This window comes from Eretmochelys imbricata, chromosome 23, assembly GCF_965152235.1.
Source record: "Eretmochelys imbricata isolate rEreImb1 chromosome 23, rEreImb1.hap1, whole genome shotgun sequence".
NCBI lineage: Eukaryota > Metazoa > Chordata > Testudines > Cheloniidae > Eretmochelys > Eretmochelys imbricata.
The window spans coordinates 2,400,625-2,428,587 of record NC_135594.1 but is presented as its reverse complement, the minus strand read 5'-3'; the positions used below and the strand labels follow the sequence as shown (position 1 = coordinate 2,428,587).

Genomic DNA, 27,963 nt, shown 5'->3' with positions numbered 1-27,963 from the left:
CTCCCGGGTCAGGCAGCTCAGCGGACACCTCCCCGCGGAGGGGTCCTCGCCGGCCGGCCGGGCAGGCGCTCGCGGGGGCAGCTCGGCCAGGCGGGCGGGCCTCGCGCAGCCACGGGCGCCAGCGTCGCGGCGGGTGACGTCACGAGGCCGGGCAGGGCAAGGTGCCCGGAGCCAAAATGGCGCCTGCGGGGCAGCGGGATGGAGCCGTGTCCTCTCGCGGAGGGGAGGGGAGGGTGGAGGGTGGTCTGGGTCAGCCCCCCCGCATGCATGGGGTAGGGGATGGGGAAGTCGCCCCATGGGGCAGGAGCTGGGAGGGGTCACTTGAGGCAGCCCCCCCAGGGGCAAGGCGGCCACGCCCCCTCTGCGGGGGAGGGGACAGAACGGTCCCCTGGGGCAGCTCCCCCATGGGGCAGGGGATAGAAGGGCCAGCTGGGACAGCTCCTCGAGGGGGCAGGGAGGACTCAGGGCAGCCCCTCACACATACACGGAGGGTTAGGGCAGCAAGGGCAGGTGCCCCACACCTAGGGGGAAGGGGTGCTCAGAGTAATCCCCCGCCCCTATGCAGGCATAGAGTAGTAACCCTTTCCAGGGGGCAGGGCCCACTGTACCCATGAGGGGGGAAAAGGACATGAAGGGCATCTGCCTCCACAGAAGGGGCAGGACTAGGGGCACCCCTCCCCCCCAAGAGTAGCAGGGCAGCCTCCCTCTATGGGGCATGACATTGGGAGGGGAACTCAAAACAGCCCCTGAACACACCTCCAAGGCAAGGTTAAGGGTAGGTACTTGGCCCCAGACAAGGGAGTGCTCTGGACAGACCCACACCCAGCTTTCTCCCCCCCCCCCCCCCACACACACACACTGGACAGGAAGAGAGGGAAGCATTTAGGACAAACTCTCAACATATAGAAAAGGAACAGGTCCACCATCTTGCCTCAGTTTCCATGCTGGTGCCCTGCCCTCACACTGCAGCAGGTGAGAAGTGACGTGACGCCTTTGCAACAACAGGCATTCTCCACTCAGAATAAACTTAAAAGGGTCTAAACTTCTACCTGACAAGACACAAAGCGCAATCACGGGTGTAGCTCACTTTTTCCTCAGCAGTGGGGATGGTTTGGAGGGTAAAGAGAGGGTCCAGCCTGGCTGAATTCAGGGTTCAACACAGCTGTGATACAAGAAGAGAGTTCTATGCTAAAGTCTGTGTTATATCTGCTCTTAGATTCTGCCTGGGAAAGTTTTGTAAAAATTAGCACTAGCTTTTTCCATACTGTAGGAGCAGAGGTGGATTTTGTCACTACTAAACCTAGTTTGAAGATAGGGACCCTCTATCATAGCAGGTTTCAGAGTAACAGCCATGTTAGTCTGTATTCGCAAAAAGAAAAGGAGGACTTGTGGCACCTTAGAGGCTAACCAATTTATTTGAGCGTGAGCTACAGTTCACTTCATTGGATGCATACTGTGGAAAGTGTAGAAGATCTTTTTATACACACAAAGCATGAAAAAATACCTCCCCCCACCCCACTCTCCTGCTAGTAATAGCTTATCTAAAGTGATCACTCTCCTTACAATGTGTATGATAATCAAGGTGGGCCATTTCCAGCACAAATCCAGGGTTTAACAGGCCAGTCCTTGCCTACAGACAGCCCCCCAACCTGAAGCAAATACTCACCAGCAACCACATTCCACACAACAGAACCACTAACCCAGGAACCTATCCTTGCAACAAAGCCCGTTGCCAACTGTGCCCACATATCTATTCAGGCGACACCATCACAGGGCCTAATAACATCAGCCACGCTATCAGAGGCTCGTTCACCTGCACATCCACCAATGTGATATATGCCATCATGTGCCAGCAATGCCCCTCTGCCATGTACATTGGCCAAACTGGACAGTCTACGTAAAAGAATAAATGGACACAAATCAGATGTCAAGAAATAATATTCATAAACCAGTCGGAGAACACTTCAATCTCTGGTCATGCGATTACAGACATGAAAGTTGCGATATTACAACAAAAAAACTTCAAATCCAGACTCCAGCGAGAGACTGCTCAATTGGAATTCATTTGCAAATTGGATACAATTAACTTAGGCTTGAATAGAGACTGGGAGTGGCTAAGTCATTATGCAAGGTAATGTTTTCCTAACACCCCCCCTTCCCTGTTTTCCTCAGACGTTCTTGTTAAACCCTGGATTTGTGCTGGAAATGGCCCACCTTGATTATCATACACATTGTAAGGAGAGTGATCACTTTAGATAAGCTATTACCAGCAGGAGAGTGGGGTGGGGGGAGGTATTTTTTCATGCTTTGTGTGTATAAAAAGATCTTCTACACTTTCCACAATATGCATCCGATGAAGTGAGCTGTAGCTCACGAAAGCTTATGCTCAAATAAATTGGTTAGTCTCTAAGGTGCCACAAGTCCTCCTTTTCTTTCTATCATAGCAGCACATTTATCCACCTCCACAGAACAGAAATCGCTGCTGTTTGGTCACTGTACCTTAGGCTGCAGGAGGAGGAAGAGTCCCATTCTACACCCAGGATTTCTTGGGCCTGTTAAAAATGTGGCTACAGCATGGCCAGTTCTCGGACGGTGACCCTGGAGCTGTACCAGTTTACTCCAGCTGACCGCTTGTGCTTGTTTATGTCAAGACTTGACCAATCGTTGCAGCTGCTTCAATGTACTAATGAACCAAACTGCTGAGAGGGACCATACCTCTAGCTTCTGAGGAGACAGGCTTGTTAATGAACAGCTGGAACTCTTTAATAGGTTAAGATAGAATGTGGTCCAAGGACAGAAAATATCAACGAAAGCATCAGCTTAGAAAAAAAGATAAATCTCAGCTGTTCATTAATTCATGTCTACCATATGTGCTGATGGATGAATGGCTAAACAGCTGAACTGCTAACAGGGTGATTTTGTGAGGATTCCATGCCCAAGGTGAAAAATAATAGCCCCACAGAGCCCAGACGGATGTGGAATCTACCCTAGCTCTCAATGTGTCAACTGAATTAACTAAATTCTAACTGCAGAATACTTCATTCCGACTCATCAAGAAAATGCTTGAGAGAGTTCAGGTTCAGTGGGTAAGGCTGGAAATCAGCAAAACCACTTCTTTCCCTGTCAAATCCAGTGTTACAAACAGTGACTCAATGTAGAATAGTTCTCATGGTTTGTTTGTTTTTTTTTGGGAGGATAACAGGACTGAACCGAGCAGACCTCTGAACACACAGGGGGAAGATCTGGCAAATGAAGGTGGGGTTTTTTTTTGTTCGCTCCATAGCCAGCGTTCAGAATAGAATCACCATTTAAAGGGATTGCAAGGTAACGGGAAAATGCAGTTGCAACAAGAGGGAGAGGAAGTGGTGCAGGGAGGATAGGACATGCATGCCCACAGTTGCGCTCAGTGAAGCGGCGTGAATTTAGCTGCAGGGTCACAGTTAGAAACAAATCTGCTTCTGCTCATGCAAAGTTTTTATTTTTCTTGTGCAATTTTTCACTACACTCAGCAAGAGTTGCTTTCTGTTGACATTAAAACATGCAGCAAGACTTCCTGTTTCTTTCAGCAAACAATACAGAAGTGGGGATTACTGCAGGGTAAACCCTGAGCTGCCCCAGCCCCACCCCTCTTGGGCTAGGTTTCAAAACCAAGAGAGAATAACCTAGAAATAAAAACCTTTATGACAACACATACTGTACACACACAATACTGAATGGGAGTAACATTCCCTTCCAACCAGGTGCCATGCCCACTGCAGCAAGTGGCCTGCTGCGTACAGAATTCACCCACGCTGTAGAGTCTTCTACTGCCTAATCTGAGATGGGATTAAATTAAAACAGTCACCACAGAAGGGTTTGCGAAGGTTATTCATATACCAGAAGCACAGAATATTTTTGGCTACCCACGCGGTGTGGGAATGACTGTCCAGTCCCACTCTCACCTCTTTCGGCTGCACGCGAATGACAGTGTCTGACGCCCCTTAACAGCTGGCCATAGAGCAGCACTACAGCCCTGTGGGCAGGGGGAAGAAATGGGGTTATTTCTCAAGCTAGTATGTTCAGCTGACAATGAGAAACGGGAAAGGAGATAATTGTGATTCAGAGCGAAGTGACACTTCCTGTCAGCTCCTTGCAGAGCTCTGGGGATTGAGAGGATGCCCTGGGAAGTATTTGCTGCCAAGATGTTAGACAAGGGTTGTACGGTTCTTCACTGAAATAAGCAGGAGATAGGAAGTGCCAACTTGTGCTTGCCACATTCTCCAGCTCTCTGGGGGCTAGGAGAGGGCGGAGAGTAGCAGAATCTGCTCTCACAGCTCAGGCCATGGGGGAAAGTCACTGCACCTGAAATCTCCCAGCCTAAAGCAGGGTTCTGGGCTTGCTGGAGATACTCAAAACTCAGGCTTCTGAGCCCCTACAGGGATGCGATCACAGGCTAGGGAGGGGAAGAAGTTAAGGGCTGAGGGAAAGGCTCTTCCCATCCCCATTCCTGCTGGTACTGACTCTGAAATCCCTGCCTGGGAGGGCAAGAACTGCTCCATCTGACAGTCTGGGGCAGGAGAGGGGGCAGTGAGAAAGGATCTGTTCTAAACAGCAGGAATTAGGAGGCAAACTGAGTTTGTGCTGTCTTCTGAAACCAGCGTGAAGTGAGTCAGGGAGAAAGCAGGTTTAAGATCTTAATCATACAGAATAATTGTCATACAATTAAATATCTGAAGAGGGAACAAGAGGGATGGGGAAGGGTGTTAGACCATCACACCTGGACAGGAGCCTGCAGGCAGGTTGGGAAGCTCCGCAGATCAGGAATTCATCTGTTTGGCCCAGGGGGAATGAGCTATGTCACTTCAAGACATCATCTCTAGAGCAGCTGAGGCAGGTGGTTACAGCCACACACCCTGTCTTTGTTAAATGAAGTTATGCTCTTTGGGTTGTGGGGCAAAAGGGTTATGAGACAAGGGATAATAAGTCACTGAAGTCTGAATCCTTCTCCTCCAGGCCCTACCCTCCCCACCCCAAAGATATCCATGCAGACTTCCGTGGAGGAAAGAGTTGACGGTGACTGGGAAGGAAGGGATGGGGTTTAACGTAGGTCCTCCTCTTCGCCCTGGATGGTTTTCTTAATACGGAGGAGCATGGTGGTGAGCCACTGGTCCAGCCGTGAGATGGTATCGTACTCCTTTACCTGGAAGATCAGGGAGAGAATCAGAATGAGTGACATACCACATGGCTGTATTCACCTGGAGGCTAATTAGCATTATGGAGCAGGAAACCAGCCATTGTACTCGATACACTTTGGAGCCTGGGATTTCTACAAGAAACAAATTCACTCATGGTAAAACCCAGCTTCTCTTCCCCATGTTCTCCTTAGTCCTTAATGTTTCTAGGTTCCATGTTTTTAACCCAACTCGTGTTCTGAAAATTTAAATTTCCCCTCCTCATCCCCCACCCCCAAAAGTAAACCCACATGTAGTTTGTTGTGGGCTGATCTGCAGAAGTGCCATGCTCCTAAGACTCCTGATGAAGCCAACATGAGCTGCAAACTGGGCTGGCACAGAACAGAAGCCTGGACAAGGAAGTCAAGGCTTTCTGGGCAGGTGGAGGGGAAAGAGCAAATTAGTAACAGCCCTACAGAGAAGTTAGGCAGAATATCTGCCCAATCCATTAGTCTGTACCAAGGAAGGGACAGGAGCCCTACTGCCTGGTAATTTACGGCAAGATGGGACTAAGTCCTTGAGAACACCCTGGAGTGAGCAATCCACTACCAACCCTGGGTCTGGCTAGCACAGCGATCACACAAGGCACGCTGAGCCTTCTTGTTTCTGACAAGGACTCCTCACACCCACACTTGCAATTGCTACACTCGCTTCCCAAGCAGACACTTCACACCAGTGTCTCTCCGGTGCTGAGCTGCATTAGATGCTTCCCTCCCCACTGCACTTACAGAGTCAGTGTAGCTGTCGATGTTCTGTTCTTCATGAGCTTCCAGCAGCTTCTGAGAGGGGGGAAAGAGAGGAGTAAGGATCAGCACAAATCTGGACTAATTTCCACACATGGCAGAAACTCCCAGTAACCTGCTGCACCTCTGATGCTTAAGCTAGGTCACAGGTGCAAGCAGAGACTCTGTAGCTAAGCCAGCCTTTTTAACGGGAAAATCCAACTGACAGGCAGCTCCAACTGAACAGTTGGCCTGTGTATCAGGATTGGATCTGGCATTTTATTTTAAGCACAACAATAGTTGATTAAAGCAACAGTTTTAGAGCACTGTCTGTAGGAGGGTAAGAGCTGCCCTAGCAATTCACACCAGTCCAGTACTCACTCTACAAAAATCCCAGTTCTGGAATAGCCAGCCCACAGGGAAAGAGAACTAGTCCAGGGGCCTTTTACAATCCACCTGGGGCATGGGTACCCTCCTACTTCGTTGTCACTTAGCAACACGGCAATTCAACAGGCTTCCTGCACACTGGCTTCATAATCAGGTGATGGGTTCTCACAGGGGTCACGAACAGAGCAGGATGGCTCCTCACCTTGCTAAAGGCAGGAATGGATTTTGGTATTGGACACCTGGAATAGAGAGCTAGGGATTCTAAATGACTGGACCAATAGAAGAGCACCACATGGTCCTCAGACCAGCAGCTCTCAACCAGGGGTCCAGGGTCCCCTGGGGGGGCATGAGCAGGTTTCAGACAGTCTGCCAAGCAGCGCTAGCATTAAACTCACTGGGGCCCAGGGCAGAATGCCAAAGCCCCACCATGCAGGGCTGAAGCCAAAGCCTGAGCAACTTGGCTTTGCAGGGCCCCCCGTGGCATTGGGCCCCGAGCATCTGCCCTGCTTGCTACCCCCTAACGCTGGCCCTGGCTTTTATATGCAGAAAAACAGTTGTGGCACAAGTGGGATGTGGAGTTTTTACAGAATGCTGGGGGGGCCCCTCAAAAAAAAAAGGTGGAAGACCCCTGCCTTATACCATTAGAAGAGTCCTGTGAATGTTAGTGGAGGAATAATTTCATTCTAGATTTGCAGAGAGTTTGATTTTAAACTTCCCCATCTGGCCATTTCTCATACGGGTTCCTCTCCCACGGCACAATACTCTGCTTCTGTATTGGGGAAGGAGGGGGGAGACCCATGCGCAAATGCACCAGAGATTCTAAGGTCTGAGCCACCAGGCAGTGCAGGGACAATAAGGAGGAGTCACTCACTTTAACCAGTTTGCACTCCCTGGAGTCCGAGAAGGCTGGGAACATCTCTTCGTATTTCTGTATGGCCAGCTGGAAAGACAAAGGAGTGAGAGCCCAGCCTGCGGCTCAAGTGACTACTCACAAAGGGAGCAGGGGAACTAGACTGCTTAGACTGGAGGCTCCTTGGGACAGGGCTTTGATGGGTTTTCACAGAAGGTCACTGCAGTAGCAACAGAGCTTCCCCACACCAGCTTCATTGCAGGCCCCTCTATGGGCTAGCCTTGCTTGAGGCATTTAAATGGACCAATGAGGTGCTGGTGAAAGGGGTGTTTTCCCGTTTTCGGGAGCAGGCCCTTCGGCCCCCAGCCTCGCACCCCACTCGGTAGCACAGCGGCAGCTCTGTAGCACCAGACCAACCTTTGCGTTGAGCATGTCAATGCAGAAGTGGCAGAGGGCCGCCTTGAAGAAATACTCCTTAGCGCTGTACTTCAGCAGGGGACTGTCCATCGCATTAGTGCCCACCTGCAAGGCACCAAAGTGATCAGATTCCTACTGAGGAACAAATATTTGAGTGCCAGTCCAGGATGTACATGGAGCAGGGGGACACCCCATCTGAATCCTTGTCCTCTACATTAGGACAGGAGCGGCTAGCTTCCTGTACACACCCGCTGCCTCAAACACACCCAGCCCTGCCACCGCAGGGATCCAAAGGTGAGGTTGCAATTGGATCTCCACAGACCCAGGGAGTCTCCCCAGGAAAGGGAAAGGAAGGGAGACACCACAAGGGGTCTCTTGTGGGATGACAGCAAACACGCCTGCTCTTTAAACACAATTAAGAGTCCCAGACCTGCTCGTAGATCTCGATGGCTTTCTGGTACTGCTCCAGCTGGGCTGCATAAGTGGCCACTTTCAGTAAACATTTGTTGGCAGAGCTGCAAAGAAACAAAAAAGGCAAGAAACAGGCTGATGGCGTCGTCCCGAAGGCTGCGCTTCCCAGGGGCCATTTGTGAGGATCGTGAAGTGTGCTCCCTTTCCGAGGGAAGAGCCCTTAGCGTTAAGTGAAAGATGGCACTGTCTCAGATACACTCAACCAACCACACAAATGCAGTTTTGCTTTTTTGCCCCCCCAAGCAGCAGGAGACCACAGGATCCCGGCTTTAGCTCATGCCTTGTTACTGTTACGAAGGAGAGCTTTCTACGCCAGCGAACTGTGGTGGAGGGTCCAGCCCACAGGCTGACTACACAGGATCAAGCAGCCCCTTTAGGCGTGTTCTGTTGATTTGCCACTGGGCCCAGGTGCATAAGAGTTTTCTTGGTATGATTATGCCACTAAAGAGAGGGGAAATGAGTGGTGTCTGCATCGTACCCTTTACGGCGACGATCACCACAGTCAAGTCCTTCCTAAAGGCTCAGCCACAAACCAGCTGTGCACCAGAGCGGGGAAGCAAGGAGGCACAAGGAACCCACTTTTACTCCCATGTGAGTGATCTGCAATGCCAGAGCCTGTGCAGCAGGACAGCAGTTCTAGCCGGGCTACTACTCACCCTCCCAGAGAGGCGGGAAGAGCCTTAGCTCTGCTGCCATCATGCATGAGCTAGCAAGCTGCACCAGTGAAGGGGTGACGCAAGCAGAGCAAGGGGAAAGAGACAGGATTGTGACCCAGTCCCAACCAGCTCCTGGCCTGGCCTAGCTACATGCTACCCCTTATTTGGGCTGGATGGACGGTTACAATACCCCCTTAAGGGAGCTGTGCTGGAATGGCAACCCGTATGCCTACAGAGCGCAGGCGTTAACGCATGGCTGCTATGCTGCTCAGCTATGTTCTACAGCAGGAGGAGGCAAAGCAGCAATTGATTTACCTGTTGGATTCTTCCCCTTTGTAGTAATCAGCAGCTTGCTCGTAATGGGCTATCGCCTAGAAAGAACGGAACACACCGTGAGAGCTCCCCAGCCAGTTCACTGGCGGCACTAGCAGAATTGAGAGACCAGACCACCACCTCCCGAGGACAGCACCACACGCCAGAACTGCGGAGAGAATCCTACACACAAAATCCACCCACCCCTTCAGCCAGCAGCGCTGCCATCTGCGAGACAAGCTCCATAATGCAGGAGCTGAGCGGAGAGGTGTTGAGCACCACCAGCAATGGAGTCCAGGTTCACAGAGGGAGCCTGTGGCTGGAGCCTCACTAGAGCCTAGAACTTCCATCCTCATCAAGCACTCCTGCAGTAGCGGCCCCAACCAAGACGGGCACTGCATGAACACACAGAGTCCCTGCCCGAGAGAGATTACACAATTTAAACAGACCACAAAAATGGTCATCACCCCTGCACACACACAAATGGGGACCAGAGGCCCAAAGATTAACAGACTCTGGGTACAGCATGCAGAAAGACTGGTGGAGGCAGGAACTGACCCCAGGTCTCTCCAGTCCCCATTCAGTGCCTTAACCACAAGGCCATCCTTCCTCATCTTGTCTGACCTAGATCCATTAGGCATAGTAAACTGGTTTGTAGCTTTCTCTGAGTTGGTACTGTGAGACTGCCATGGGACCACAGCCCACCACCCCCGAGACAGCCCCAGCACTGTGGATTTTCTTCCCATCAACTCCCAAGTAGAATTTTACAAGATACCCCCCCAGCTTGGTTGTGATGTTGCACTCCATATGCTTTATGGAAATATGCTTATTAATAGGATATAACTGGAATATGCTTTATGCTAAATACCCCTTGTATGGTATCATTAGAAAGCTTGTAATCTACTGAGTGTTCATCCTATGTTTCCATGTATTATTTCTATGTCTGGAGTTGGAAAAAAAGATATAAACTTGTATTACTGATGTAAACATATTAAGTGTGCTTCAGAATCAATGAACTGTGAATGGGTTTATTTACCTGCAAGCCTTCCTATGTATGTGTGGGCCAGCCCCTGGGTAATGAAGAATGAGGTGACTCAGGGACACGTGACCATGCCATCTGATACTGAAATCCATCTTAAATCTTTGGTTTCAGAGTAACAGCCGTGTTAGTCTGTCTTTGCAAAAAGAAAAGGAGTACTTGTGGCACCTTAGAGACTAACCAATTTATTTGAGCATGAGCTTTCGTGAGCTACAGCTCACTTAATCTTGTACTTTTCCATTTAGAAGGAGGGGTGGGGGGGGTCAAGCACAGACAAAAGATCCCCACCTTGTGCTAAAGCTATAAAAGGGGGTGGAGCAGGACAAAGGGGGCTGCCAGTCATGAGAAAACGCCTGCTTACCACCTGAGATGTCTGCTAGAACTAACAAGGACTGTACTAGGGGAAAGGATTGAGCCAAGACTAGGAAGGAGTCTAGTCTGTAAAAGAAGCTTATTGGAACATCTCTGAGGGTGAGCTATTACCTGTAATCAGTTTCTTAATGTATTAGGCTTAGACTTCCGTGTTTCTGCTTTATTTTGCTTGGTGACTTACTTTGTTCTGTCTGTTATTACTTGAAACCACTTAAATCTTACTTTTTGTATTTAATAAAATCACTTTTGTTTATTAATGAACCCAGAGTAAGTGATTAATACCTGGGGGAGCCAACAGCTGTGCATCTCTATCAGTGTTATAGAGGGCAGACACTTTATGAGTTTACCCTGTATAAGCTTTATACGGAGTAAAACGGATTTATTTGTGGTTTGGATCACATTGAGGAACTGGGTGCTGGAGACAGGTAACCTGCTGAGCTGTTTTCAGTTAAGTCTGCAGCTTTGGTGGTGTGGCCCAGACCCTGGGTCTGTGTTGCAGCAGGCTGGCGTGTCTGGCTCAACAAAGCAGGGTTCTGGAGTCCCAAGCTAGCAGGGAAAACAGGTTCAGAGGTAATTTCAGCACGTCAGGTGACGGTCACAAGGGGATCTCTGTGATCGAACCTGTCACACCGGTTTTGTCAAAGTTGCGCCAGTTTAACTTATGGAGCAATTTAAACCAGTGCCAAAGGCCATCTAGACACTCATTCCCTTGACTCCAAGGGTATTTTGGCTTCGCTTAAATCAAAGCAGAACAGGTTTGAACTAAACTGAAAAAAGCCAAAATAACTGTTCACACAGGTCTAATTTACACAGCACCAGTTTGTGTGTGGGCAGCCTACAGAATCCCAGAGGCAGCAGCAGACATTCTCCCTCACAAGGAAGAAAGTTATTTCTCCTGGAGAGCATTTGGTGAATCATCTATTCCCACAAAACAGGAGCAGTGATCCTAGGGGCATACAACTGGCATCGACTGCTCCTTTGGTTCTCAGACACCCATGTGAGCCACATGCGTTAACCTTTAATCAATTGCAACACGAGCCACGCCAAGTGTCTGCAGAGATTTTTTGCTAGTTCTTTGACAGCATCCACATTCCAAGCGCCTGCTATTTGTTCCAGCTGGCGAATTTTTAGTTTTGCTTCTGTTTATAAACATGGTAACTGTGTCCTGCCCAAGGGGAGGCTTACGAGACTCAATTCTCCACTGCTCAGCAACTTGTGCAGTCATTTACACAAGCATGGAGTGCTGCCATTCTGATTGGCTGAAGTGTTTTGCACCCATGTTGCACTGGTGAGAGTGACCACAAGGTGCAGGACAATAGAGAACCTGGCCCTACCAGATCCAACTTAAGGCCAGCTGGGACCATCTAATATGACCTCAAAATGCATCACCAGTTGCCAGAGCTCCACCTGGATTTGACCTCAGGACCTATGGACAACCAAGGCAAGACCCAGACCCCTCGGCTACCAAGCCATTGGCATCCACCCACAATCGCACACTTCTGATATTGACTGGTACCAGCAGCTTCAGAGGAAGGAGCAAAAAAAAACCATAATGAACAACTGTAACAACCTGCTACAAAAGCCCTGCAAGGGGATTTATATCCCTAATTACCAAGAAGTTACTCTAACAGTGGGTGTTCTCATTACCCATGAGTGTGTCTAAACAGGATTCAAATGCAGGATTAAGCTCAAGTCCTCGCAAGGCTGCACACCCCAGACACAGCAACATCATCAGGCCAATCACAGGAGACTGTCTGCATTTAATCTATTTTAGATAAGAGAGCTACAAGGTAGACAGATTCCCTCCTCTCCCCCAGCATCCTCAGGACTTACCTTTTCTATATCCACCAGCTCTGTCTCATAGATCTCCGCTATCGATATGTGATGCTTGGCGGCGATGGTGAATCGGCCCTGGAAGAGGAGGGGAAAATTAACGCACGTCCACCGACTGAACAGTGTCAGCTCCTGTGTCTTTTTGCTTGCACTACACTTGCAGTGGGGAGGATGCACTGGCGAACTGCAGGGGTGTGTATGATAATTCCACACTGGAGTTCTCTGAACTGCACCACAGTGGGTATAAACACACCTGCCATGGCAGCCAATTCTGAAGTCGCTACAAACCCTTCTTTTGAGTCCAATACTGGCTTCATTCAGCTGGCAAAACTGCAGCAGGCCACCCTGCTCAATTTGATCCACACACAGGTCAGTACACAGGCTGAATTATATCTAGGGTGCCCATTCACTGCTGTACCCAAGTGCTAGGCTGTCAGGCAGAGGCACCCTTTGCTTCTGCCTCAACTTGGCCAAGAACACAGTAGCTGAATCACTGACTCTTCCAAGTTTTGTGGTACCTTTAGGGACCACAAGTAGTCAGGGCCTTGAGCGGACGTCTGATCCGGCTGACACCACTTCCAGCAGCACAGCACTACAGGGTTGAGAGCCCAGGGAAGAGCGCCAGCTACTGGATCATCCTCCCTGCTGCAGCAGCCCAGAAGCAAAAGAAAGTTCTGTAGTTTGGTCCGCAGACATGGCGGAACAGACTTACCATGTCTGTGTAGATCTCAATAGCTCTGATCAAACAGTTAATGGCCTCTATTTAAAAAAGAAAAACAAAGAACAAAAAACTTTTTTTAGCATAGGCGCTTGGAGAAATAAAGCCATTCAGTAACTCTTCTGACCTGCCTAAAAATGATGAAAACCAGGTGTTTGTTTCTAGCACAACCCCTCCACAGAGATCAATAGCCACTCAAAAGCTGCTGAGGCTGCAAACCTCCAGGGAACTGAGAGCAGGCAAGAGGTGGTACCATAGCTAGAAGGGGCCTGCAGAGGAGCTAATGAATTGATGAAGATTCCCTCTCTAGTGGTGTTATTTGTCCCCCTGCGCCCCAATGTCTCATGCAGCGTTGTCCAGACCAATCCAGCAAAAGAAAGTCTCAGGGGCCAGAGCACAACACAGCTGAGTGAGGGGATCAGGAAACTGCCACTGACTTGGCTAGGATGGTAGATATTACTAAGCACACAAGAATCCTACAGTATTCCGGTCATCGACCAGACGCTGCCTGCGAGGAAGCCACCAGCTCAAGCTTTAGGAGCTTGTGCGCGTTGTACCCGTAACATTTACAACACTGTAGCACTTCCAGGCCCCTTGGGCTCAGACACTTCATGAGAGACAGTCCCTGCCCTGTAGGGCTCAGTCTAAAGGGACAAGACACAACAAAAGGGCAGGTGGGAGGTGGAAGTGGCTGGCCAGAGATCCCACAGCAGGTCAGCAGCAGAGCCAGGAGCAGAGCTGACATGGCTGGGCACTCAGCGCAGTGCCCTCTCCTCCAGACCATGCTGCTGCTCCACAACCGTGAAAAGACTGAGTTGAAAGATGTGCGCAAGCTACTAGTTTATTTGCCCTAAACGACGAGCTTTGTTCAAGGTTAAGGACAGCCACATGCAAAGCACAGCCACATGCAAAGCTCACCAGCACAATCACTAAAAGAAGAAAACAAGGTGCCTCCATAAGATTTTATGGCCCTGATCCTTCAACTGTCTCCATGCAAGTGAACCCCTAACATTTCCACAAAGCCTCACCAATTTCAGCTAAATCAGGGGTGACCCCTGCAAGTCTAGGATCTAAAGTTCAGAGTTCACTTGACATAAAGCAGGGGGAATTCCCTGCTCTTCAGACAGGATTTTCCAGCCAAAAAGATCTGCCAGGAGCTCATATGAACTATGACACAGGGCTTCCAAAGACAAGGCCACCAGCCTGCTCTGGGTAAATACCTCGCAGTGCGGTGAGCAACACAAGATGGCTCCCTTCACTACTACATTTTGCTCTATTACAAGAGGAATTTCTCTCACCAGCATTCCCCAGAAAGATGTGGGAGGCGGTTTTTTCAGCATATAAATGCCAAGCTCTGACAGGCAAATTTTTCCTACTGTTCCCAAATGCCACTTGCATTGCTCCCTAGCAGGAAGTGGAATGGCTAAAAATCAGCCCTAGGATAAGCAGGTGCAGCTGCCTCTAAACCAATAGGTTTCAGAGTAACAGCCGTGTTAGTCTGTATTCGCAAAAAGAAAAGGAGTACTTGTGGCACCTTAGAGACTAACCAATTTATTTGAGCATAAGCTTTCGTGAGCTACAGCTCACTTCATCGGATGCATACAGATGCACGCATCCGATGATGAAGCGAGCTGTAGCTCACGAAAGCTCATGCTCAAATAAATTGGTTAGTCTCTAAGGTGCCACAAGTACTCCTTTTCTTTAAACCAATAGGTGTTGCACCTGCTGAATCTTAGACTGCATTTAGTCCAAGGGGCCTGGAAAGCTAATGCAGATTGGGGGGGGGAAGGAATAGAGACTGGGAGTAACATAGGACATGAATGGGGGTATTTATCAATAAATCAGGTCAGGTTCCATCCACAAGCATTTAAAAGGGAGAACAACAAGTCCCACATATTGGGCTGGACATAGGAATCACTGGGTGAGCCTCTCTGGCCTGGGTTAGTCTGGTCTGATCTTCTGCATGTCATAACGGTTCCATCTGGCCTTCAAGTTATGAAAATATTTCCTCAGTGCTGTGAGCTCTGGCACCTGGTATCAGTACCCAAGGCCATTTAAGCCTGCCAGACACATTTCCGTCCTGTACATTGATTAAGGGGCTCTCTTCCCCTCTCCATAACTTGGAAACTATCACAAGGAAGAAATAGCAGCTGCCCTCGTTTCTTCCCCGAGCTACGTCCAGCTAGGCCCCCAGTGCTGTTCCACAAAGCCAGGGATTAAGAGGGGAATTTGGGCTGGTAAATTTGGGGATTTTTTTCCTTTAATTGGGTTTGCCTGCATGTCCAGTTACTGAAACCTCTAATGCCCAGGGTTTACAGCCAGGTTCTTTGGCAAGAAAACATAGCTGCATCAGAGCCACATAACCAGGCTCTCTCCCTTCTAAAGGCAGGCCAGACTTGCTCTGCCTGTCCAGTCAACTCACAGCAAAAATGCCACGATGCTAACCTCAGGGTCCTGCTACAGGCTGGGGATGTTGATGCTCTGAGCATCAGAGTAGAGGGCATACTCCTGCTCTTGTGTTCCTGCTGGTGGACAAGGAACTACAGTTGCAGGAATTGGTACACTAGTTACATGTGCAAAATTGTCCTTTTGCCTGGTGTAGGATATCCTTAGACAAACAGAGCTCATGTCTTCTTAAGGGCACTCTGCCCAAGTAATGGGATTTAGCAGAGAGGCAAAAAATAATCCTACTGATGAGAGGGAAAAATACCACGAGCCCCACCGGAACTGGTTAAGATCCCTCTGCCCACCATGCCCAGATACCATCTCCCCCCCACCCGCTTGCAAAAATTACTCTGGAGAACAAACACTGGCTGCTCTGCGGAGAGCAACGTGGCTGGATAATCAGAATCTAAATCTCCAAAAGATTAGGCAAATCCCCTAGAGGATTAAATTTGTCGTCTCCTCAGGTTACTTCATTATCTTTTCTCCAAAATCACCACCCAAGCAGATCTAACTGCATGTGCAAAACCCCAGCTCAGCTAACCATGGTGTAAGTTATCACCCTCAAAGCATGCAACTTCGAGTAGAATCCCTCTTGTGCTGGGCACTACAAGTAGAAGGACACAGTCAGCACACACTAGTAACTGCTCTGGAGAGGCCTGCAGAGAGCCCCACTGATGTCATGAGGAGTCCACAAGGGTCTGCTCCCACAGAACTGCTGGCAGGCTATATGCCCCTCATCAGCAGAAAGATGTAAAGAATAGTTAGTTCTAAGAACTCATTCAGTTCTCTGCTGCACAAGGAACATTTGTACAGAGCTGTCTCTTAGAAGCTTAATTAGGAGACTTTACACTTTTCTGCATGGCCACACACAGCACATCTCTGTGGGCTGCCCAAGCTACCTCATTTTCAGCTGCACTCCTTGCTGTTATCTTTTGATAAGGTTAACCAGCCACAAGAAGCTCCACACAGAATTGAGTCCTAAGCTTCCTGTCTTTGCTGGTTAGGGTCACAACCAGTGTGACTTTGCCATCTGTGAAAGGAGGCATGCTCCCAGATGGTAGGTCAGATTTTATTGAGGTCCCCTACTGAGCAGGGTGGTATGCCTGCTGCATCCTAACCCACTAATCCACATCAGAGAGAGTGGAAATTGCAGCAGTCAGCACTGCAGAACATTCACTCCAGCACAATATTCCAGCTGCCCAGTTAACAGTCACATCTGCAGCTTCAGAGAAAGCCCCCACCAAGCACTCAGAGTAAGGGCAGCAGGAGTAGTATACCTGGAAGCTACTGCAATATTCTAGTAATGGGTTTATCCCAGCGCAATGCAATTCTCTCTCACACACACACACCCCCATCCCCACCTCACACGGATTGTGACCAGGGTGGTTCTCTTAGAACAGCAGCACAACACGACAGACAGGCTCTTCAGGTTGCATAAGGATTTCCACTGAACTAGGAATCTCAACGTGTAACTTGACAGGCAAGCTGGCCAGTGGGGTTTGCTCCCCCAGGCTGCTAGCCACATAAAAACGTCCATGCTGGGTCAGACCAAAGGTCCATCTAACCCAGTATCCTGTCTTCCGACAGCAGCCAATGCCAGGTGCCCCAGAGGGAATGAACAGAACAGGGAATCATCAAGTGATCCATCCCCTGTTGCCTATTCCCAGTTTCTGGCAAACGGAGGCTAGGGACACCATCCCTGCCCATCTTGGCTAATAGCCATTGATGGACCTATTGTCCATGGACTTATCTAGTTCTTCTTTGAACCCTGTTATGGTCTTGGCCTTCACAACATCCTCTGGCAAGGAGTTCCACAGTTGACTGTGTTCTGGGTAAAGAAATGCTACCTTCTGCTTGTTTTAAACCTGCTGCCTATTAATTTCACTGGGTAACCCCTAGTTCGTGTGTTATGAAGAGTAAATAAACACTTCCTTCTTTACTTTCACACAGGAAAGTGCATTGATCAACTTTTGGTGGTTAAGGGTGCAAATCAGAAAAAGAACGTTTCCACAAAGGGATCTGAAGTCTTTCTTTACCCCTCTTCATAGGGATCTATTGGCCATGATATACCTATGGCTGGAAGGTGGTGTGCAAATACAGTACATGAATCCAGCTAAACATCCATTTTATATAGTCCCAGTTAATCAGTGCATTTTATGGAGTTAGTGAATCCTCACCATTGTACAAGAACAGACCCAGATGGAGTTACTCAGTCCTAGCAGACTCACAGCCTGCCAGTCTGTGGCAGAGCTTCAAGAAGAACCCAGGAGGAGTCCTGATTCCCAGCCCCCCTGCTCTAACCCACTGTATCTCATCTCTCTCCCCAAGCCAGGAATAAAACCCAGGTGTCCTGACTCCCAGCTCTTCCACCAGAGCCCCAGCAGAACCTAATCCTCAGCAACTGGAAAGCACAGGAGGCGAGCAGCAGCGCTGACATCTTACCTTGTGGGTCAGCTTTCTTGAAGGCATTGCCAGCATCCACGAAGTTGGTGGCCGCGTCGTGCTTGCTCTGCAGCTGCAGGTGGAGCTGTGCTGCCTGGCAGAAGGCATTCCCCGCAGCTGGAAGAGAAACCAGGAGGGTGAGGAGCACAATCCCAGCCATTCCCGAGAGGGTCATTTCACAGGCACAGCTTCCTTTTTCCGAAGTATGCCAGATAGCGAGCTAAGGAACCCAACGTGAAGGTGGAGTTGCACAATGGTCTTTGCCCGCACAGAGGGGACGTGTTGCCGTGCTTAGCCACTTCATACTCAAGCTCCAGGGAATCCCAGTTTAGTAGCAGCAGCAGCAGCCTCTTACAGCTGCCCCCCAGTTCACAGGGAAAACCGAGGGGAGGCAATCAGCAAGGTGCCAAGAGGCCATGGGGCTTGTTCTCATGCCAGGTGAGACCTAGCAAACCTTGGGCCTGATTGTCAGAGTTGCTGATCCCTTGCAGAACCCACTGGCTTCAGCAGGCGTTCCGAGTACTCGGATCTCCCAGAGATCCAGCCACTGATGCAGCATGGTCCCTCACCGACACCATACCAAAATGATGGACTCTGCTGCTCATGCTGCCGCAGGCTAGTGGCACAAACTCAGTGTTACTGCTCTGTCCTGCTGGGGGACCCTACCCCTCCCCAAGCCCGCCCAGAATGGAATGGTTAAAAGAGACAGCAGCATCGGAGCAGGCATACATACCGCTCCAGTTCTTGACCATTTTGAACATGTTTGCTGCTCGGGCGTAGATATCACATGCTTCTTCTATCCTGGAGGAGCCCCTGAAAAACCAACCAACCAGACACACATAAACTCATCATGCTGGAAAGCTCCAGTCCTCCGCTCACATCACTGGAAACTCCAGTCCAGGGAACATTTTCCCTCTTGGTAGCAGAAGGTCCCCTGCCCTACAAACAGCAGCTTCTCCATGAACACTGGCTAGAATGTTGGCCAAAGGAGCCCCTAACTCCCCAGGGTGCCAATTCAGGAGAGCTACCCCTCACGCCTTCCTGCCTCTGAACTCCACCAACTCATTCCTGCAGCCAAGAATGCTAGACTCCCCCCCATGGACAGGAAGGCTTCTCGGAGACCAGTCACTAAAAGCCCCAAAAAACTCCAGAACCCTTTTGCTAGAGGGTCAATGAGAAGCAATCCCTGGAGCCATTTCAGAGACCACCTGAAAGCTTTGCAGAGTACCATGCACACATGTGATATTCCAAGTGTTCAATGGGCCACTTTGCCAGACTGTTCTCCAAAGACTATAAGAGCTGAGAGTAAGTGAGACAGATACCCCATGGAAGCAGTGTCGTTTACACCAAGTAAAATGGGATCAATGATTCAGAGGGCTCAGCTAGCGGGGGAGGAAAGGAAAAACATGTCTCTTGAATGAAGCCATCAATTCAGCCCTCCTCCCATATCTGTTCTCTACTGTTAATCTAGCAAAACAGATGTTAGTGTGGGACAGCCATAAAAGCCACTGATGAACCACCATAGATCTTAAACCAGCTGCGTGGATCCTAGAAATAGCACATTCCCAAGTGCGCGGGGGGGTGTGTGTGTGTGTTCAGCTGCCAACTGCCAAGGCAGCCACGATGCCAGCCAAGATCAAGAAGCGACTTTCAGTCTGCCCGTTAACCTCAGAGGGGAAGTTACGAAGCTGGGGCAGAGTTAGCCTGCTAAGATAAATCATTCTATATTCAGGCATTGCAGCCAGCAGGCACAGTCACCCCAGCTGCTGTTAGTTTTGCTAACGAACACATCCACCTATTGAAGTTATTGATTCTGACTAACCACCCTGGACATGAGGTGACAGACAATCCAAGCTGCATCATGTCAGTGAGTTTGTTGTTTTTTTAAAATTAGAAGATCAAAGAGTTTATGCTGCACTTTTCCCCCATTCATAGCTCTGCAAAATTAGAGGTAGCAAGAGACCGCGATGCTCGTAGCAGGGAGCTGTTTGCTGGCACATCTAGCAAACAGAGAAATAAAATCATATTTCTATTGTCCTTCTCACCAGAGAGTCTCAGAGACTCAAAATCCCTGTATGCTATGCAAGTGTCACCCATTTTAAAGGTGGCAGAAACAGAGAAAGTTTGGTCTAACATCATAGTGAGACGGGCCGAGCCAGGAATAGGACCCAGTTACCCCATATCCCAGCTCCTCTCTACCCAAATGTGTGGCTAGGACAAATATTCTGCAGAAGTATTTCAACTTTATCCTACAGATAATTTATATCCTGGGATACAGATTGGCAGCTGGCTTCGACCAGCATGCTTTTGTTTGCAATAAACACTCTGCTTTTACATTACAAGCAAGCATTCCCATGTTTCCCCCAAAGACTGGAGTTTCATTTCCATTTGAAAATTGCTTGCATATGGCAGAGACAGACCTTGCCAAACTGCTGGTCAGAGCCAGCAAGCGTTTCCAGTAGTTTGGATCAGCTTGAGGGACAAAGTTATCCTTAAATCCCGGAACAGTTTCCAAAAAGGGGCCAAAGCTAAAGGCTACATGGTTGCCATGGAACTCATTAACTGAACACAGGCAGCTCAATTCCCCATTGCCCTGTGTGTTCATTTACACCAAAGACATGGTGAGTGTACTACACTGGTATTACACCAGAACGGGACTGTATTACACTCACTTAACACTGGTGTTAAGTGGCAAGGTGCAGGGCAGTGGAGAATCTGGCCCATGGTTCCTAGCAAAAACAGGAAAGCAACTAACTAGCTAATTACCAACTTAGCTGAAGCTACTAACCTGGAAATAAGATTTTTCACAGTAACTGAGGAGTTCACTATTTGGAAAACACAAAGGCAGTCCACTACCACTGCAAAGGTGTGCAGTGAGCCTAGCTCATGTTTACTCCCCTGAAACCAAACGTTTCAATCCCAGCAGTCAGTTGGGCCCTCTATCCTGCCTAGCTTGATAAAGAGAGTCAATGCAATTTGTCCAGTTCTTTAAGTGGGCCCTTAAGAAGTCAGGCCACCTGGTGCAGTGGATGGTGGCAATGGTTCATTGCGTGTCCTGGTCTCCTTCATCAAGTTATTCCCCGATGCTATGCCCAGGTGTCTGCCTTGCAGCAGTGCTGCATGTACAGTTTGTAAGGTGCTTTGGGATCCTTTGAGCTGAAAAGCAGCTATGGAAGTGCAAGGCTGGTGAAGGTTTCAGCCGTATCAAACATACCTCTGCCACAAGGAAGTCCAATGTTTTAGATCAGTGCTAGACAAGAATATTCTCATTAAATATTTCACTATACAAGGTTTTACCCTCCATACCCTCTTTGAGGTTGGAGCCTCCAACTAGTACCAGAGTGTGAAGACCTTGACAGAGAACCGATACGGTTTAGAGAGGAAGGGTGACCTTGTGCTTAAGGCACTGGACTTTGACTTTGGAAACCTGGGTTCCATTCCCAGCTATGAAAAAGAATTATTGGGTGATCTTCATCTATCTGGGCCTCTGCTTCAACCTGTAAAACAGGGATAACAATCCTTCCCTATTTCACAGAGTCCGTGTAAGGAGAAGTAATTAAAGAGGCACACACACTATACTGACAGATAGCAATGTCCAGCATCCAATAAGAGAATCAGCATTGCTAGTTATGTCCTTAAAGGAGACTGCTACAATGCTCTACAGAGAAAAGCAAAATTTAGACTGAGGTTCCAAACCAACAGCAGGAGTGAGTCTGCATCAGCTTCCATGTTTTATTTACAGATGCAAGTTTTAAGCATTTGACTAATGGCAAGCAGACAAGTTAAATCTGAGCAATATGTATTTGTAAGTAGTGAGATTTTGGGGAAGTACACCTTGTTTGCAGACAAGCTACCATAACCACCGAATGCCAATTAGCATTTAGCACAATGGTATCTGATGTTATGTACCAATGACTTGTTTAACAGGAGTTGAAAGCATATAATTTATGATGCACACTAAAAACATCACTAGGGAATTTTAGTTGTTAAAAATGTCCTAAAGGGTTTTGAGGGGATAGGTTTTTAAAGCCACCTAAGATTCAGAAACACAAATCCCAGTGACTTTTAACAGGGCTTGCCTGCCTAGATTCGTTGGTTTGTTTTTTAAGTCCCCCTTCAACTTTATCTTCAACTGTGTCTCAAAAATAAAAGCTTTGTATATGTAAGTGCGTGTATATACACACTCAGCAAAAACTTTTGTCTATCTCAGTGTCTCTTCCCTGTTCTGCTACTCTAAACTGCTTTTTGAGTATACATTTTGTAAGAGAAGAGCTGCACACAACAGTATTACTGTGTCACATGCCAGTACGAAATCCAGGTTCCTAGAACCAGGACATATTGTCTTTGAACATTAGATTTAGCTGGCACAATGTGCTGCATTCTCACTTGTTACAGGCAAAGAATTTTAGGAGGCATAATTTAACAGCCTCTTTTGGAGTTTTCCATTTCCTATTTTATTATTAAGAATCATATACTTGACATCAGCCACCTCCTCTCTCCTCTGGATAGTCAGCCCGCCAGCTTCCTCCCTGGCCCCCACTTTTATTTGTGCTGGTTAAAAAATCGTTATCTATTGCAGCTCCCTGCTCTGGAGACCTTGGGAATCTAGTGGCCCAGATGAGAGAAAACAATGTGCCTTGAGTCACAAGAAGCTTGTCATTTGCTCTTGTATGCCCTCCCCAAGCCCTACCCCTCTGGCAGCTGCTGCTTCAGCTGAGAACCCAGCCTGCAGCACAATCAGATACACATCTAGGACAAGCTGCAGAGGCAAACTGAGCTCTCCCATAGGGCACAGGATTAAAGCCACTAGCTGTGCTAGCTTCAACTAACCCCATCTCCTGCAGATGGGACTGCATTTTAAACCCCCCTCCGCATCACCACACATGATTTAGCCACGTGCAGCGTCTGGCCACTCCACTGTCTCTCACACACACAGCTCACAGCCATTCCTATCTGCCTGGGTAAACTGCAGGATTCTTCCCTACAGAACATCTCTAGTATCCAGTCCAGTTTCTAGACTCCCAAGCAGAGATATTTCTGCAGTAAGGGATCTCATTGCCAGCAAGTTTTCCCTGCAATTTATCCTTTATTTCCCCCTTCTTTTTATCAGTCCTACCCATTGCCTGTGTATCACGTTAAGTTCCCCTCATTATTTAGGGACGTGACACCCTTTAGTTCGAGGTTGTTTTGCCAAACGACACAGACCTGATCCTTCCCTCTAAATCCAGTTCCTCCTGACTATTTGATTATTGCTGTTCTCCTCAGACCTCCCTTCCAGTCAGTCACCTATGTCCCAGAACTGAACATAACATTCCAGCTATGGAGTCACATTGTGGGGGGGGGAAATTGTCACATACCTTTCTCTAGTGACATGCTGGCTCTGCAGCACACAGCCTCAAAATTTGCATCTGCCTTTTCTTTGGCAACTCTAGCACATTTCAAGCTCATATCTAATTTGACGCTCACTGTCACCCCTAAATCAGTCAGCCATTGCCTCTTCCTCAAGTCGTGGTAAGCCACTGAGTACTCTCCTAACAACATGCACTTCACTTCATTTACAGAGGATCTTAAGGCCGGTCAGAGGGTACGTCTACACTACAAGCACTACAGCAGCAGAGCTGCAGCAACACTAGTGTAGACACTTTTTACAACAACAGGAGAGGGTTTTCTATTAGGGTAGTAAATCTACCCCATCAGAAGAATTCTTCTGTCCACCTAGTGGCATCTATACCAGAGCTTAGAGTGGCTTAACTACATCTCTCGAGGTGGGAATTTTTCACATCCCTGATTGATGCAGATTGGTCAACCTAAATTTTAGGTATACACCAGGCCTAAGTCACAACCACCATCTTGGCAGACACACGGGACTGAACAAAACCTCCAGAGCTAAAAGAGTGAACTGCAACAGCTTGAGCTAGAGCACCAAGCTTCCCCAGCTGGAGCTGTAACAGACTCCTATCCTCCGCAGATTGGGCAGAGAGAGATCTAAGAAGGATTTGAGATGATGCAAACTGATGAAAAAAATATTTCCATCAATAACTGAAATTTGCAGATAGGCAAAGAAAGAAAAGTGCTGCTTGAGAATATATTAGAGTTTGATTTAAGGATATTTAATTTGGATAGTTTGACATGTGATGTTGACAATTTGTGGTTTAAGGTTTACAAAGCTTTAGTTTTTCGAATATACAGTCATTAAATGATTAGTCTGCCCCCCCCCCCCAATTTCCTGCAACTATGAAATTTAAATTGACTACATTCAAAAAAATACTTGAAAAGAATCAACCAACATTATAAAATAACACCAAGTTCTGCCAAGCGTACCTATACTGCACACTCTGCATGGTGTTACATCTATACATGCACATTGCATCTACTGAACATAAATCTGTTAAAAGACAGTCATCTAAAGTATCCATGCAGGGATCATTACTTTAGAACTAGTACAGCCTGTCTAAACTGATAACATTTTACCAGTGCAAGCTAAACCAATGTAATCCAGGCATAAACCACTTGAGGAGCATCCACATACAAAGTTGCATCAGTTCAACATCACATCACTTTATTTCAGTGGAGCCTCAACCAGGGACCAGGACCTCCTGTTGCTAGGTGCTCTACAAACAGAACAAAAGGACTGTCCCTGCCCCAAACAGCTTCCAGTCCAAGTAGTTAAACTGGTGCAACTATGTGTTTAGACCAGGCTGTGCGGTCTTTTCTGCCCAGGTCTTCAGCTTCTGCAGCCACACACGCCATCCGGCCCGCAATGTGCTACTGTGCTAGCCTTGCATGTCATCCAAGATTAGCAACATTTGATTGTTCTGAGTCACTCCCCTAGTGGATTGTCTACACTAGGGAAAACACCCAGCTACTAAGTACAGGTCATCACCAGCGGTAGCCAGACAGAAGCCACAGTGTAGACGAGGCTCATGCCTGCACCCTCCAATTCCTTCTGCCTGCCCCCACCCACCGTGATACATTACTGGTCCCAGTTTCACCAGAACAGGCTCAGTCCTCCTAGGAGTAGGGGGGGAGCTGTGGGGACAAATCCAGGCTGGGAACTCTGACTCCCCCTTGCCCCCAACTCAACAGGTCAGGGTGGGCTGGCACTAGAGCACTGCAAGCCTGGGGGTGGGGGGAACTTGGGGGGGGCAGGAGAAACACTCCCCCTGCTCTCCCCTTAGAGACCAGCGCCATCCCCCCCACCCCCAGCAGAGGCCCTAGGAGGAAGGGAGTTGCCTCTGCAGGGATCCTAGAGGGGGAAGCTCCTAGTTCTGGGGTCACGGAGGCTGTTTGGGACACTCCCTGCAGCCCAGTCCCCTTCACCAGCCTGCCCCACAGACCCCAAACACAGAGCCCCCGCCAGATACCCTTCCCTTCCCCGCAGCACCCACTGCAGGACACCGCCCGCCCCGCCCCTCACAGGTCGCCCCCCCCCCCGGGACTCACCCTCCCCCCCCCCCCGAGCACCTCACAGGTCGCCCCCCCCCCCAGCACCTCACAGGTCGCCCCCCCCCCGAGCCTCGCCCTCCCCCCCCCCCCAGCACCTCACAGGTCGCCCCCCCCCCCCGAGCCTCGCCCTCCCCCCCCCCGAGCACCTCACAGGTCGCCACCTCCCCCCCCCCCGAGACTCGCCCTCCCCCCCCCCGAGCACCTCACAGGTCGCCACCTCCCCCCCCCCCCGAGACTCGCCCTCCCCCCCCCAGCACCTCACAGGTCGCCACCTCCCCCCCCCCGAGACTCGCCCTCCCCCCCCCAGCACCTCACAGGTCGCCACCTCCCCCCCCCCCCGAGACTCGCCCTACCCCCCCCCCCGAGCACCTCACAGGTCGCTACCTCCCCCCCCCCCGAGACTCGCCCTCCCCCCCCCCCGAGCACCTCACAGGTCGCTCCCCCTCCCGAGCCTCGCCCTCCCCCACCCCCGAGCACCTCACAGGTCGCCCCCCCCCGAGACTCGCCCTCCCCCCCCCCGAACACCTCACAGGTCGCCCCCCCCGAGCACCTCACAGGTCGCCCCCCCCCGAGACTCGCCCTCCCCTCACATGGGCCCCCCCCCCAGCCGGCGGACTCACCCGAAGAGCCCCGCGAAGAAGGACTGGGAGCCGCGGACCTTCCTGTCGGCCTCGGCCAGGAGCTGCAGCGCTTCCTTCTCCTTCCCGGCCGGGTCCATGGCGGCGGCGGGAGAGGGGGGGTCGGCGGGGGGAGAAGCTACCGCGAGCGCCGCGCCCCGTCACGTGAGGGCGGAAGGCCTGGCGCCCGCCCTCTTGTCACGTGACGGGGGGAGAAAGCCCCGCCCGCCTCAAGGCTCCCGCGCCACGTGACCCGGGAGCCGCTCGCCCGGTCACGTGACACGGGCGGCTGCCGCCCCTCTGGGAAGGCTCCTGGAGAGCCCCAGGGGGAATGAATAGACCAGGGAGTCAGGGAGTGATCCAGCCCCTGTCGCCCATTCCCAGCTTCTGGCAAACAGAGGCTCGGGACCCCGTCCCCGCCCATCCTGGCTCATAGCCGTTGATGGACCTAGCCTCCAGGTATTTAGCTAGCTCTTTTTTCAACCCTGTAAAAGTCTTGGCCTTCACAGCATCCTCTGGCAAGGAGTTCCACGGGTTGACTGTGCCTTGTGTGAAAATATACTTCCCTTGGTTTGTTTTAAACCTGCTGCCTATTAATTTCATTGGGTGTCCCCTAGTTCTTGTGTTGTGGGGTGTAAATCACACTTCCTTCTTTACTTTCTACACACCAGTCATAATTTTATAGACCTCTATCCTATCCCCCCTTAGTCATCTCTTTTCCAAGCTGAAAAGTCCCAGTCTTATTAATCTCTCCTCATACAGCAGCCGTTCCATATCCCAATCATTTTTATTGTCCTTTTCTGAACCTTTTTCCATTCCAGTCTATCTTTTTTGAGATGGGGTGACCACATCTGCATGCAGAGTTCAAGACGTGGGCGTACCATGGATTTATATAGAGGCAACATGATATTTTCTGTCTTATTATTTATCACTTTTTTAATGATTCCCAACATCCTGTTTGCTTTTTTTGACTGCTGCTGCACACTGAGTGGATATTTTCAGAGAACTATCCACAAAGACTTCAAGATCTCTTTCTTGAGTGGTAACAGCTAATTTAGACCCCATCATTTTATATGTGTAGTTGGGATTGTGTTTTCCAATGTGCATTACTTTGCACTTATCAACACTGAATTTCATCTGCCACTTTCTTGCCCAGTCACCCAGTTTTGACAGATCCTTTTGTAGCTCTTTGCAGTCTGCTTGGGACTTAGTTATCTTGAGTAGTTTTGCAGCATCTGAAAATTTTGCCACCTCACTGTTTACCCCTTTTTCCAGATCATTTATGAACATGTTAAATAGATAACCTTAGGCTTCCATGGAGAGAAGCTCTTATAACAGTCGACATATAGCTTGAGATAGCCTTAGGTTTCTATGCAGAGAAACCCCTACAGAGGTCACTCTATAAAGAGCCTTAGATTCTCATGCAGAGGGAGGGACCCTTAAAGAGAGAAAGACACCCCCCCCCCATATAGGTATACACACATCTAAATACCTTTATTCCCTCTTGCACCTAGATAGATACACATATAATTTGTATTTATGTGGGGGGGCATATATGGTTATGCAGATCACCTATATGCAACATATCTATATATAGGTTTCAGAGTAACAGCCGTGTTAGTCTGTATTCGCAAAAAGAAAAGGAGTACTGGTGGCACCTTAGAGACTAACCAATTTATTTGAGCATGAGCTTTCGTGAGCTACAGCTCACTTCATCAGATGCATACCGTGGAAACTGCAGCAGACTTTATATATACACAGAGAATATGAAACAATACCTCCTCCCACCCCACTGTCCTGCTGGTAATAGCTTATCTAAAGTAATCGTCAGGTTAGGCCATTTCCAGCACAAATCCAGGTTTTCTCACTCCCTCACCCCCCTCCAAAAACCCACCCCCATACACACACAGACTCACTCTCCTGCTGGTAATAGCTCTGACCACTCTCCAAGTTTAAATCCAAGTTAAAACAGAACATCTGGGGGGGGGGGGGTAGGAAAAAACAAGAGGAAATAGGCTACCTTGCA

At 49.3% G+C, this 27,963-nt stretch overlaps 1 protein-coding gene across 1 annotated transcript; it reads right to left on the bottom strand.

The window, feature by feature from the left end:
- Positions 1-3,456: 3,456 nt before the first annotated feature.
- NAPA (NSF attachment protein alpha) lies at positions 3,457-26,106 on the bottom strand. Its single transcript, XM_077840166.1, has 11 exons — positions 25,941-26,106; positions 18,608-18,687; positions 17,875-17,991; positions 12,982-13,028; positions 12,270-12,347; positions 9,029-9,084; positions 8,017-8,101; positions 7,587-7,691; positions 7,191-7,259; positions 5,939-5,989; positions 3,457-5,179 (listed from the first exon to the last, which is right to left on the bottom strand). The coding sequence occupies exons 1-11, from the start codon at positions 26,036-26,038 to the stop codon at positions 5,078-5,080; spliced, it is 888 nt and encodes a 295-aa protein (XP_077696292.1). The 5' UTR covers positions 26,039-26,106; the 3' UTR covers positions 3,457-5,077.
- Between the last annotated feature and the right edge of the window lie 1,857 nt (positions 26,107-27,963).